Source organism: Trachypithecus francoisi, unplaced genomic scaffold (genome assembly GCF_009764315.1).
Source record: "Trachypithecus francoisi isolate TF-2019V2 unplaced genomic scaffold, Tfra_2.0 Lachesis_group3, whole genome shotgun sequence".
NCBI classification, from domain to species: domain Eukaryota; kingdom Metazoa; phylum Chordata; class Mammalia; order Primates; family Cercopithecidae; genus Trachypithecus; species Trachypithecus francoisi.
Genome location: NW_022681468.1, coordinates 105,139,681 through 105,154,138, shown reverse-complemented (window position 1 = coordinate 105,154,138; position 14,458 = coordinate 105,139,681). Strand labels below are relative to the sequence as shown.

Genomic DNA, 14,458 nt, shown 5'->3' with positions numbered 1-14,458 from the left:
AATGGTTGAACTAGTTTACAATCCCACCAACAGTGTAAAAGTGTTCCTATTTCTCCACATCCTCTCCAACATCTGTTGTTTCCTGACTTCTTAATGATTGCCATTCTAACTGGTGTGAGATGGTATCTCATTGTGGTTTTGATTTGCATTTCTCTGATGGCGAGTGATGATGAGCATTTTTTCATGTGTCTGTTGGCTGTATGGATGTCTTCTTTTGAGAAATGTCTGTTCATATCCTTTCCCCACTTTTTGATGGGGTTGTTTGTTTTTTTCTTGTAAATTTGTTTGAGTTCTTTGTAGATTCTGGATATTAGCCCTTTGTCAGATGAGTAGGTTGCAAAAATTTTCTCCCATTCTGTAGGTTGCCTGTTCACTCTGATGGTAGTTTCTTTTGCTGTGCAAAAGCTCTTTAGTTTAATTAGATCCCATTTGTCAATTTTGGCTTTTGCTGCCATTGCTTTTGGTGTTTTAGACATGAAGTCCTTGCCCATGCCTATGTCCTGTATGGTACTACCTAGATTTTCTTCTAGGGTTTTTATGGTATTAGGTCTAACATTTAAGTCTCTAATCCATCTTGAATTAATTTTCGTATAAGGGGTAAGGAAAGGATCCAGTTTCAGCTTTCTACTTATGGCTAGCCAATTTTCCCAGCACCATTTATTAAATAGGGAATCCTTTCCCCATTTCTTGTTTCTCTCAGGTTTGTCAAAGATCAGATGGCTGTAGATGTGTGGTATTATTTCTGAGGACTCTGTTCTGTTCCATTGGTCTATTTCTCTGTTTTGGTACCAGTACCATGCTGTTTTGGTTACTGTAGCCTTGTAGTATAGTTTGAAGTCAGGTAGCGTGACGCCTCCAGCTTTGTCCTTTTGACCTAGGATTGTCTTGGCATTGCGGGCTCTTTTTTGGTTCCATATGAACTTTAAAGCCGTTTTTTCCAATTCTGTGAAGAAACTCATTGGTAGCTTGATGGGGACGGCATTGAATCTATAAATAACCTTGGGCAGTATGGCCATTTTCACGATATTGATTCTTCCTATCCATGAGCATGGTATGTTCTTCCATTTGTTTGTGTCCTCTTTGATTTCACTGAGCAGTGGTTTGTAGTTCTCCTTGAAGAGGTCCTTTACATCCCTTGTAAGCTGGATTCCTAGGTATTTTATTCTCTTTGAAGCAATTGTGAATGGAAGTTCATTCCTGATTTGGCTCTCTGCTTTTCTGTTACCGGTGTATAGGAATGCTTGGGATTCTTGCACATTAATTTTGTATCCTGAGACTTTGCTGAAGTTGCTTATCAGCTTAAGGAGATTTTGGGCTGAGACGATGGGGTTTTCTAAATATACAATCATGTCATCTGCAAACAGGGACAATTGACTTCTTCTTTTCCTAACTGGATACCCTTGATTTCTTTCTCTTGCCTGATTGCCCTAGCCAGAACTTCCAACACTATGTTGAATAGGAGTGGTGAGAGAGGGCATCCCTGTCTTGTGCCAGTTTTCAAAGGGAATTTTTCCAGTTTTTGCCCATTCAGTATGATATTGGCTGTGGGTTTGTCATAAATAGCTCTGATTATTTTGAGGTACGTTCCATCAATGCCGAATTTATTGAGCGTTTTTAGCATGAAGGGCTGTTGAATTTTGTCAAAAGCCTTTTCTGCATCTATTGAGATAATCATGTGGTTCTTGTCTTTGGTTCTGTTTATATGCTGGATTACGTTTATTGATTTGCGAATGTTGAACCAGCCTTGCATCCCAGGGATGAAGCCCACTTGATCATGGTGGATAAGCTTTTTGATGTGCTGCTGAATCCGGTTTGCCAGTATTTTATTGAGAATTTTTGCATCGATGTTCATCAGGGATATTGGTCTAAAATTCTCTTTTTTTGTGTGTCTCTGCCAGGCTTTGGTATCAGGATGATGTTGGCCTCATAAAATGAGTTAGGGAGGATTCCCTCTTTTTCTATTGATTGGAATAGTTTCAGAAGGAATGGTACCAGCTCCTCCTTGTACCTCTGGTAGAATTCAGCTGTGAATCCATCTGGTCCTGGACTTTTTTTGGTTGGTAGGCTATTAATTGTTGCCTCAATTTCAGAGCCTGCTATTGGTCTATTCAGGGATTCAACTTCTTCCTGGTTCAGTCTTGGGAGAGTGTAAGTGTCCAGGAAATTATCCATTTCTTCTAGATTTTCTAGTTGATTTGCGTAGAGGCATTTATAGTATTCTCTGATGGTTGTTTGTATTTCTGTGGGGTCGGTGGTGATATGCCCTTTATCATTTTTTATTGCGACTATTTGATTCCTCTCTCTTTTCTTCTTTAGTAGTCTTGCTAGCGGTCTGTCAATTTTGTTGATCTTTTCAAAAAACCAACTCCTGGATTCACTGATTTTTTGGAGGGTTTTTTGTGTCTCTATCTCCTTCAGTTCTGCTCTGATCTTAGTTATTTCTTGCCTTCTGCTAGCTTTTGAATGTGTTTGCTCTTGCCTCTCTAGTTCTTTTAATTGTGATGTTAGAGTGTCAATTTTAGATCTTTCCTGCTTTCTCTTGTGGGCATTTAGTGCTATAAATTTCCCTCTACACACTGCTTTAAATGTGTCCCAGAGATTCTGGTATGTTGTATCTTTGTTCTCATTGGTTTCAAAGAACATCTTTATTTCTGCCTTCATTTCGTTATGTACCCAGTAGTCATTCAGGAGCAGGTTGTTCAGTTTCCATGTAGTTGAGCGGTTTTGATTGAGTTTCTTAGTCCTGACTTCTAGTTTGATTGCACTGTGGTCTGAGAGACAGTTTGTTATAATTTCTGTTCTTGTACATTTGCTGAGGAGTGCTTTACTTCCAATTATGTGGTCAATTTTGGAATAAGTGCGATGTGGTGCTGAGAAGAATGTCTATTCTGTTGATTTGGGGTGGAGAGTTCTATAGATGTCTATTAGGTCCGCTTGGTGCAGAGATGAGTTCAATTCCTGGATATCCTTGTTAACTTTCTGTCTTGTTGATCTGTCTAATGTTGACAGTGGAGTGTTGAAGTCTCCCATTATTATTGTATGGGAGTCTAAGTCTCTTTGTAGGTCTCTAAGGACTTGCTTTATGAATCTGGGTGCTCCTGTATTGGGTGCATATATATTTAGGATAGTTAGCTCTCCCTGTTGAATTGATCCCTTTACCATTATGTAATGGCCTTCTTTGTCTCTTTTGATCTTTGATGGTTTAAAGTCTGTTTTATCAGAGACTAGGATTGCAACCCCTGCTTTTTTTTGTTCTCCATTTGCTTGGTAGATCTTCCTCCATCCCTTTATTTTGAGCCTATGTATGTCTCTGCATGTGAGATGGGTCTCCTGAATACAGCAGACTGATGGGTCTTGACTCTTGATCCAGTTTGCCAGTCTGTGTCTTTTAATTGGAGCATTTAGTCCATTTACATTTAAGGTTAATATTGTTATGTGTGAACTTGATCCTGTCATTATGATATTAACTGGTTATTTTGCTCATTAGTTGATGCAGTTTCTTCCTAGCCTCAATGGTCTTTACATTTTGGCATGTTTTTGCAATGGCTGGTACCGTTGTCCCTTTCCATGTTTAGGGCTTCCTTCAGGGTCTCTTGTAAGGCAGGCCTGGTGGTGACAAAATCTCTAAGCATTTGCTTATCTGTAAAGGATTTTATTTCTCCTTCACTGATGAAACTTAGTTTGGCTGGATATGAAATTCTGGGTTTAAAATTCTTTTCTTTAAGAACATTGAATATTGGCCTCCACTCTCTTCTGGCTTGTAGAGTTTCTGCTGAGAGGTCTGCTGTTAGTCTGATGGGCTTCCCTTTGTGGGTAACCCGACCTTTCTCTCTGGCTGCCCTTAAGATTTTTTCCTTCATTTCAACTTTGGTGAATCTGGCAATTATGTGTCTTGGAGTTGCTCTTCTGGAGGAGTATCTTTGTGGCGTTCTCTGTATTTCCTGAATTTGAATGTTGGCCTGCCCTACTAGGTTGGGGAAGTTCTCCTGGATGATATCCTGAAGAGTGTTTTCCAACTTGGTTCCATTTTCCCCCTCACTTTCAGGCACCCCAATCAGACGCAGATTTGGTCTTTTTACATAATCCCATACTTCTTGCAGGCTTTGTTCATTTCTTTTTCTTCTTTTTTCTTTTGGTTTCTCTTCTCGCTTCATTTCATTCATTTGATCCTCAATCGCTGATACTCTTTCTTCCAGTTGATCGAGTCAGTTACTGAAGCTTGTGCATTTGTCACGTATTTCTCGTGTCATGGTTTTTATCTCTGTCATTTCGTTTATGATCTTCTCTGCATTAATTAGTCTAGCTGTCAATTCTTCCACTTTTTTTTCAAGATTTTTGGTTACTTTGCGCTGGGTACGTAATTCCTCCTTTAGCTCTCAGAAGTTTGATGGACTGAAGCCTTCTTCTCTCATCTCGTCAAAGTCATTCTCTGACCAGCTTTGATCCGTTGCTGGCGATGGGCTGCACTCCTTTGCAGGGGGAGATGCGCTCTTATTTTTTGAATTTCCAGCTTTTCTGCCCTGCTTCTTCCCCATCTTTGTGGTTTTATCTGTCTCTGGTCTTTGATGATGGTGACGTACTGATGGGGTTTTGGTATAGGTGTCCTTCCTGTTTGATAGTTTTCAATCTGACAGTCAGAAGGACTGTCTGTTGGTCTGTTGGAGATTGCTTGAGGTCCACTCCAGACCCTGTTTGCCTGGGTATCAGCAGCAGAGGTTGCCGAAGATAGAATATTGCTGAACAGCGAGTGTACCTGTCTGATTCTTCCTTTGGAAGTTTCCTCTCAGGGATGACTCCACCCTGTGAGGTGTGGGGTGTCAGACTGCCCCTAGTGGGGGATGTCTCCCAGCTAGGCTACTCAGGGGTCAGGGACCCACCTGAGCAGGCAGTCTGTCCGTTCTCAGATCTCAACCTCCACGTTGGGAGATCCACGGCTCTCCCCAAAGCTGTCAGACAGAGTCGTTCGCGTCTGCACCGCCCCCGCTGCTTCCCCTATTGGACCTCAGCTGTGGGCTGTCCCCAGAGGTGGAGTCTACAGAGACAGGCAGGCTTCCTTGAGCTGCTGTGAGCTCCACCCAGTTCCAGCTTCCCAGCGGCTTTGTTTACCTACTTAAGCCTCAGCAATGGCAGGCGCCCCTCCCCCAGCCTTGCTGCTGCCTTGCGGATAGATCGCTGCAGACTGCTGTGTTAGCAGTGAGGGAGGCTCCGTGGGCGTGGGACCCTCCCGGCCAGGTGTGGGATATATTCTCCTGGTGTGCCTGTTTCCTTAAAGCGCAGTATTGGGGTGGGAGTTACCCGATTTTCCAGGTGTTGTGTGTCTCAGTTCCCCTGGCTAGGAAAAGGGATTTCCTTCCCCCTTGCGCTTCCAGGTGAGGCGATGCCTCGCCCTGCTTCAGCTCACGCTGGTCAGGCTGCAGCAGCTGACCAGCACCGATTGTCCGGCACTCCCTAGAGAGATGACCCCAGTACCTCAGTTGAAAATGCAGAAATCACCGGTCTTCTGTGTCGCTTGCGCTGGGAGTTGGAGACTGGAGCTGTTCCTATTTGGCCATCTTGCTCCGCCCGAAAAACCCTTTTTCATCCAGTTACCTCTTCAGCATTCTTCAGAGCTCTGCTCAAAAGCCATCCTCCCCCTACCATTATATGCTACAGCACACTGTCAACTTGTCATGGTTGCCATCTTACATTCCTTCCAGTGATTGCCTGAAGAATGCTGCTCTTCCCATCTAGACTGTAAGCTCTATGAGGGCAGGAACTACATTTGGTTTTTCTGAGGGCCTCCCTATACAGTGCCTGGAACCTAAGGAGTTTAGTTAATATTTATTGAACGCATAAATGTGCCCCTCTGGCCCAGAGCTGCAGCCTGAAGATAACCTACACAACCTGACCTCATCTGGGTGAAGATGTTGTATTGGTAAACGGGCCTTATCCTAAAGACTTTTCTTGCCCACTGGACTGACATGGGGTTGGCAACCGCAGCAATATAGACAGTGGCAATTATGGGCTTATATTTCTGTATAGTCCAATTTAAATACATTGGATTATTTCTAATAGGCAGCTGTTCTCAGTGGGTTAATAGCAGTTAACCCTTTCAGCTCTAGTCAGAATTATTTGTTCATAAACATGAATCAAGGCCCTTCTTTTTTTTTTTTTTTTTTTTTTGAGACAGAGTCTCACTCTGTCGCCCAGGCTGGAGCACAGTAGAGTGATGATCTCTGCTCACTGCAACCTCCAACTCCCAGGTTCACGTAATTCTCCTGCCTCAGCCTCCTGAGTAGCTGGGATTACAGGCATCTGCCACCACACTCGGCTACTTTTTGTAGTTTTAGTAGAGACAGGGTTTCACCATGTTGGCCAGGCTGGTCTCGAACTCCTGACCTCAAGTGACCCACCAGCCTCAGCCTCCCAAAGTGCTGGAATTACAGACGTGAGCCATCGCACCCGGCTGAAGTGAGGGCCTTCTATGGGCCCAGCACTGTACTAAGAATAGCGGTACTCATAATGACCTCAGAGACATTATGATCCTAACAGACAGAGACACACTGGATTCCACTGCATGCACACTCCATGATGCAGTGTTAGCCATATGCCAAGCGCGGTGCTGGGTGCCTGGGAAACCAGAATGAGGGACTTGGAGAGGAGACAACCACAAACACAAGAAGTAGCAAGGAAGTGAGAAGAGCAGACTAGAGACTGTGGGAGGGAATGCCAAGGGGCAGCCAACACTCCTGGCTGTGCTGCTGTAAGTGTGGGTCAGAGGACAGGGGCGCAAGAGTGAGTTAAACCTTCCAGCTTTGAAAGGGATGCCTGGTGCTTGGGCGCGGGTGTCCTGGCCCCATCCTGACTGCAGCTCTGCTTCCTTGTACAGGTCTGTTGTAGGCATCCCGACCTGCGAGTCCCTGGTGCAGCTGCAGCCGGGGCAGAGCTACATTATCTATGTGCGAGCCCTCAACACGGGGGGCCCCAGCGTGAGGAGTGAGCCAGCTGCAGTCCACACCATAGGTCTGTGCCCCAGCCCACATAGTCTCTGGGACCCAAAGTGGCCACTCTGTGGCAGACCCAGTGATGCTATGACTTCACTGGGAAATTGATGAATATGCACAGATATGGACATGTGGCAAGTCAGCCCAGAAGGAGTTCAGGGGTGTCCCCCACTGCCCTAATTGCAAGTCAAATGGATCATTAAGAAGTCCCTCAGGCCGGGCGCGGTGGTTCACGCCTGTAATCCCAGCACTTTGGGAGGCCGAGGCGGGCGGATCACAAGGTCAGAAGATCAAGACTATCCTGGCTAACAACCCCGTCTCCACTAAAACATACAGAAAACATACAGTGCAACCCCGTCTCCACTAAAACATACAGAAAATTAGCCGGGCGTGGTGGCGGGCGCCTGTAGTCCCAGCTACTTGGGAGGCTGAGGCAGGAGAATGGCGTGACCCGGGAGGCGGAGCTTGCAGTGAGCCGAGATGGTGCCACTGCACTCCAGCCTGGGTGACAGAGCGAGACTCCGTCTCAAAAAAAAAAAAAAAACGAAAAAAGAAGTCCCTCAATTCCTATTTCCCTTGGCAAATAGGTTAGACATTCTTATCCATATATAGGCATTACAGCTAGAGGTGAAGAGCACAGCCTCTGGAATCAGAGGGGATTAGGGTTCAAGTTTAAGTTTTATCATTTGCCAGCTGATTTCTTAACCACCCTGTGCCTCCATTTCCTCAACTTCAAAATGGAAATAGTAACACCTGTTTCTAAGGGTGGTAGTGAGGATTGAACGGCATACTAGGCACACAAGACTGCCCAATGAGTGTTAACTGCCATCCTTGTTAACGGGACGCCTATTACTAGGCCAGGTCCAGGCTTAGGTGTATCCCACACGAAGCTAAGCCGGCCACCACCGCCCACGTGGAGAAAGCAAGTGACTGGCTGCGGGTCTTCTGTGTGCTCCTCCTCCCACAGGAAGCTACTTTCGCCTAAACAAGGACACCTGCCATCCCTGGCTGATCATTTCTGAAGATGGACTTACGGTCGTACGAAGTGAAAGGAGAATCCCCGCCAGGGAGCTGTCATCCAGCGACACCCGCTTCACCAGGTACTTTGTCAACCTCTCACAAGGGCGTTCTGTGAACTTTCCGAAGGTGCACTGCTATTCAGGTCAAATCCGAATATGGCATGGAGGCAGCCTTGAGGGAAAAGGAATCCCGGAAATGAGTGGAGAGGGGAGCCTAGTGGGGAGGGGACCCAGAGGAGTGTGGGTGAGAGGGGTCGGGCAGGTGCCGGCAGAAGAGCTCCCTGGGAGGGCGAGGTCAGGGGAGAGCGCGGTTCCCTGGGAGGGCATGGTCCCCGGGTCTTAGGCTGCCAGAGCTGGAGCAGCCAGAGGTCATGAGGGTGGGACAGGTATTACTAGTGGAGGGTGTCCAAGTTCTTAGAGTTCTCAACAAAGAATTGGACAAAACGCACAAACAAAGCAAGGAAAGAGGCCAAGCACGGTGGCTCACGCCTGTAATCATAGCACTTTGGGAGGTCGAGGCAGACGGATCACTTGAGGTCAGGAGTTCGAGACCAGCTTGGCCAACATGCCGAAACCCCACCTCTACTAAAAATACAAAAATTAGCCAGGCGTGGTTGCGGGTGTCTGTAATCCCAGCTACTCAGGAGGCTGAGGCAGAAGAATCGCTTGAACCCGCAGGGCAGAGATGGCACCACTGTACTCCAGCCTGGGCAACAGAGTGAGACTCCTTCTCAAAAAAAAAAAAAAGCAAATAAAGAATGAAGCAACAAGAGCAGAGATTTATTGAAAACGAAAGCACACTCCACAGTGTGGGAGCGGACCAAGTAAGCGGCTCAAGGGCTGGGTTACAGAATTTTCTGGGGTTTAAATATCCTCTAGAGGTTCCCACTGGTTACTTGGTGTACACCCTATGCATATGAAGAGGCTAAAGTGAAGTTACAAAGTCATTTACTCGGTGTACACCCTATGCAAATGAAGAGGATGTTTCCTGCCACAGCTGAAATACAAAGTTATTTACTTGGACTTAGAAGGTTGGGGTTTTTCCGCTTAATTTAGTTCTAGGAAGTCCTTATGTTCCCTGCCCCCAGACTCTGTTCTGCTTCACAGGGCTCATGCTGTGGCTAGTGGGAGAACAGAAACAAGGACCTAGATCTCCCACCGGTTAGCCCAGTGCTCTTTCTCCTGCACTGTGGTACCTTATAGCAAAACTCCTGATGGAAAACTGGCCATGGAGTGAGACTGTTCCAAAGTGAGGGGAAAACCATCATTGTGCTGGTGCATGACCTGTGGGCAGGGTGGCCCACCAAAGAAGCTGGTTGGCTGGTCCAGCTATTTCTAAAGCTTGGTACACAACACATGTTGAAATTACTTACATATTCCTTACTTCTTTCCAAACTTAACAGACAAAATAAGGGGCAAATAAAAATACTGAAATAGAAAAATCAAAGCAATGGGAGAAAAGAAAGGACACAGGTTAACTTCAAGGGCTAATTCAGTTTCTAGGATTAAACATAAATACGGCTTCTCAGCTTCCTGATATCCAGGGCAAAAATAGTTCTTGGTAGGTTGATTTTTAGAGTCAAGAGGATCTTCTAGGGAAGCAAAGGGGCTCTCCTATTAGGGCTGGAATGTCCACTGACGGAAAACTATCCAGCCTCCCTACCTGGGTCCTGGATAGTCCCCTCAGCTAGCTCTTCCTCTGACCCTGGCTTCCTGCTGGCCTTTTTACTGCACATGAGTTAAGCACCTACTGTATGCAAGTGTCAGTGTGAAAGAGCAGCTGCAAAGGAAAAAATTTTGTCCTTTCCTCCTCTGCCCTTTCAACCCAGGTTTGTAGGGTGTAGAGAGGAGTAAGCAGCAATAAAGGTCTTGCCTGACTGGCACCAGAGCAACGTTTAAAGCTACTCTCATGGGCACTGTCATAAGCCCCTCTGACCGCAGCTGTGGGCCCCAGGCAGTCCCCCTCCCTCCAGGGGCCCTTTGCTACCCTTCAACCTTTGCATCCACACAACTCTAGCATCTTTCTGCTGAGGTCTCCTTGACCCCCACAGAAAGCCCTCTTGGACAGGACCCCCTCAAAAACAGCACTAAGACAGCATCTCTGTGGCGGCTGCCAGTCACACCTGGTCCTGGGAAAACACATACCTTGGATGAGGCCACTGCTACTTCACTCTTCCTTTGTGTGAATAAGAAAGCTCTCTGGGTAAAGCCTCAAGCATCTTCAAATTCAACCCTTTGTTATTACACTGAAAAGCTATGAACCCAGTTTTTGGCTCTCTCCTTCTAAACTTCTGCCTAGGGGGTCTATTTCTAACATCTCACCATGAAATACAGGAGTTCTTTACACTCATCGTTTGGTTCTTGGCTTTTGGGGATCCAGCCAAGCTGAGTTAGACAGTCCCATTTTAATATCCAGTTGCCAATGTAGCTGTTGCCCTGTGAAACATTGTGCTGTCCTGGGGGATAAAGAGATGAAGATACAGTCCTCGCCCACCTAAGACTCAGATCTCAAGTGGAGGAGACGTGCATGCAAAAGGCACACACATTAAAGGTAAGGTAGATTTATAGACAAAGCATTGTAGGACCCCCAAGGACAAAGACTTGGAAGGACAAAAGCATGAAGGATAAATAGGAGTTCTCTAGGCCAACAAGGCAGATAGTTGCTTTGTACATGTACATATGAAAGAAGCCAAAAAGATCATGTTTGGAGAAATATGAGGAATTTGGTATGTCTGCAATATAGGGTCCACGATGGGAAGAGGTGGAAGATGAGGCAGGAAAGTCAGAGAAAGTCCAGTCCATACACAATAAAAGTTTGGATTTTATCCTCTATGTGGTGAGAATTATTGGATGAGTTAAAGCAGGGGAACAAGATCAGATTACATTTCAGAAAGATTACAGTGCATGGTAGAACATGAGCTGGGGAGGGAGAGGGAAAGGGAAAGGCAAAGGCAGATGGGAAACAAAGAGACCAGAGAGGAGACTATGGAGGGCTTAACTATGCAGTAGGGTACGTGAGAGGAGCCAGTGGAGTCAACAGCTGTTGAGCACATAAAATCAACAAGGCTAGCTGGTCACCTGTTTAAAGGGCGACAGGGAGATAAGTCGGGGACTATCATATTGCCATATTTATAAAGTGCTTACCAAGTGCTAAATGTACTTCATCTCATGCAATCATCCCAACAGCCCTGTGAGGTCTGTACTATTATCAGTCCCAGTTGATGGATGAGAAAACTAATTAAAACACAGAGAACTAACTTGCCCAAGAGTATAATGCCATTAAGGGTTGAAGCAGGAATCAAACTAGAAGGTAAGCTTGTAGCCACTACATTATTCCCATCTTAGTTTTCTGCCAAGGGGTTATCAGGTAGATAATGACTATATTAACCAAAATGGAGATGTGAGAAGTATGTACCCCTCCCCACTACACCCCAAACTTTGGTAGATAAGAGGGGTGGGAATATGACTTTCCATTTGGGACATTCTGAATTTGAAGCAACAGGTGGAAATGTGAGTCCGGAGCTTGAAGCAGAGATGGCCTCATTTTATAGGTGAGGTAACCGAGGCAGAAGTTAACCAACATGCAACCTCCTTCCCAAAGCTTTGCTTGGGCAGTAAGAACTTGGGGTTTTGAGAGTAGAGAGAAAATTTTAAACTGAACAAATCTTTCTCGGGATGTTGAGGGCTATATATATTTTGGTTAATGTAGGAGTCTCCTGAAGAAGGTAGAACATTCACTTTGGAGATACCAATATAATTTGATTTTCACTGAAAACCTTCCTGTGTTGATACTTTGCTGACGTAGAACAAAACATTACTCTAACCTTTGTCAGTATAATTGTTCCCAGTGCAACCTTGGAGGTAGATTTTAATGATCTGTGAGGAATCTGCTATCTTGTTCTTCTTGGGTTGGCCTCTGAATTATTGTCTTCCTCCAGGAGTCATCCCTAACATGATAGCTACCTCAAAGGCCTTCCATGTTCATTTAGTACAGTAAGCAATGGTGGTGAACCTGAAGCTTATGGTTCACTTAACTGTGCTGTGTTGTATATTTCCAACCCTTTTCTTTTTTTATGAACAAGTGAACCAAACCTTTTTCTATAAAAGTCCCAACAATTTTAAAGAGCAAACAAAACTTGTTCTGTTGGTTTAGTGCCTCCTCCTCTCCCATTACCAAGCAGTATCATAATCTTCTTTAATCTTCAGGATCAGCCCACTGAGCTTTGAGAGCTAAGGGTGCTTTACAAGTTAAGTGTCCAGAAGCACCTACCATCACATTCGTAGACCACCGACTGATCCCAGCAGCTGGCTTCACTGACCTGCACAGCCAGGTTTGGGGCACCCCAGATCACACATGCTTCCACTTTCTGAAACCAGGTGTGTTGCTGTCATGGGAAATCTAATTCCAGTCCGAGGGCACCATTACTGGGAGGTGGAGGTGGATGAGCATTTGGACTATACAGTTGGTGTGGCCTTTGAAGATGTCACTAAACAGGAGGATCTGGGAGCAAACTGCCTCTCCTGGTGCATGAGGCACACATTTGCATCATTAAGGTAAAGTAAAATCTGGATACTCCTAATTAAAATTTGTTTTTGAAAGATTACAGCAAGACCTTTTTACTAGCAATAATTAAGACATACGTTATGTTTTACAAATATTCTAAGACATTTCAGGAGTTGCTGCCAGTCACTTTCCCTAAAGTCCAAGTAAGAGGAGAAAGAGCAGCTTTTCTCTGAGCTAAAAATAGCTAAAATTTATGGAGAATTGTGTGCCAAGTACTCAGTTACTCAGGAGAGTGAGGTGGGAGGATCGTTTGAGCCCTGGACTTCAAGGCCAGCTTGGGCAACATAGCAAGACCCCTTCTCTAAAACAAAAACAAAAACAAAAATAAAAGAATAAAAATAAAAAGACCACACCTCACAGCAATTAGATAATGCAAAAGACATGGATTTGGAACTTGGATTCAAACTCAAGCAGTCTGGCTCCAAAGAGTTCATTCCTAACCACTTAAGTGATTGATTTTTTCATTTCTGTTCACCTTTAGTATTAAGCCAATACAGTTTGCTTTGAAGCCCCAGTTCCATCTTTTTAAGTGAATGTGGGCAAGAGGCTTAGTAGTTATGGCTAATTCTGGTTTGCTCCTGCTGCTGGGCACTCTGTCTTTACACATGGATAAGTTCCATATAGTAAGGAAAAAAGTCTCATGCAGCCCAGGTCAATGAATAAACTTTCAGACTTAGAAGGCCATGGTTACAACCTTCCTTCACCTCAAAAACTGAAAAACAAGACCCCACACTGCTTTCCCATCACACCTTGTAAAATGGGGCCTCTGACCCTCCTTGGTTTGATGAATCCTATTAATGTTCATCCAATGTTCTCTGCCCATGATCCTCTATCATGGTTATTTACACATTATGTGTCATGCCCAAGCATAAGTGGGAAGACCAACTTCCCCCGATAATAGATGAGGACACTAATGAAATCTACTAAACTTCAGACCCAGTTTGGGGAATGCAAGAATTACTATACACTAAGGCAGATACTTTATTTGGGGATTCTGCCTGAAGTAAGGCTAAAGATCAAAGTCTCTTCTTTAGAAAGGCAAGAACAAGGGGCAGAGTAAAACTAAGGGAGCATAAAGAAAGCTTAGAAGTCTGTGTGTAGGGGGAGGAATAAGGGGAGTAAGAAGACAGAATAGAAGAGGGATGGAAGACAAAGGAAGGGCAAAAGCTACAGGCCAAGTGCTAGAGCCAAGCCAGTTTCTTACAGATATAGGGATGTGTAGGTGTGTGTGTGCACGCACCCACGTCACAAATGGAGAATGAAGGTAAGGTATCCTAGGATAAGGTCTCCTAGCAGACTTGCATTTTTGGCTCATAGTATTAGACTCCATTGGTGGTGTGAGAGAAAGTACAGGAAAGGACTCATATAGCTTCTAGCAGCTGCTTAGTTAAAATAAGGTGAAATGGGCTAGAGACAGGCTGGCTTCCTCTGACACATTTAGATTGTATTCCAAGTGTTCATCCCAGCAGCCTAGACTAGCCTGTTGACACAAAGAGCTTTTCAAGTATCTGTAGGTAGCAGGGTTAGGAAATTCCTGTGACAGGTTTTGGCTTCTGCCATTTTTCAAAGTACACAGGATGCAGAGCACGGATAGTGATATAATATTGATTGGTAACAAGCCCACTGGCTCCCCCCTCAATTTGAAAGTTTAAGAATTGGAGTAACTGTGCAGAGAAGAGATTATGCCAAGAGGCCCATTTTATCACATGGAAAATCACAAGGTTCCCTGTTTCAAATGTCTAATCCAAATTTTAAAAACATGTTCTATTCCTATGCTAGTTTAGATGCAAGAGAGTTCAGGATGCTATAGGTAAATTTCTTAGGTTAAGAGGTTACTAGAGAAAAAATGATGTTTGAAAAATGTTTTGGCCAGGAGCAGACGCTCACACCTG

General features: G+C 44.8%; 1 protein-coding gene across 2 annotated transcripts in view; it reads left to right on the top strand.

Moving 5' to 3' along the window:
* FSD2 (fibronectin type III and SPRY domain containing 2) overlaps positions 1-14,458 on the top strand; it is a 63,794-nt gene that overhangs the window by 47,925 nt on the left and 1,411 nt on the right. For both annotated transcript variants that reach the window (XM_033189141.1, XM_033189140.1), the window contains exons 10-12: positions 6,869-7,002; positions 7,951-8,083; positions 12,380-12,556. In XM_033189141.1, coding sequence (XP_033045032.1) covers positions 6,869-7,002; positions 7,951-8,083; positions 12,380-12,556 — 444 coding nt within the window. The remainder of the gene's footprint in view (positions 1-6,868; positions 7,003-7,950; positions 8,084-12,379; positions 12,557-14,458) is intronic.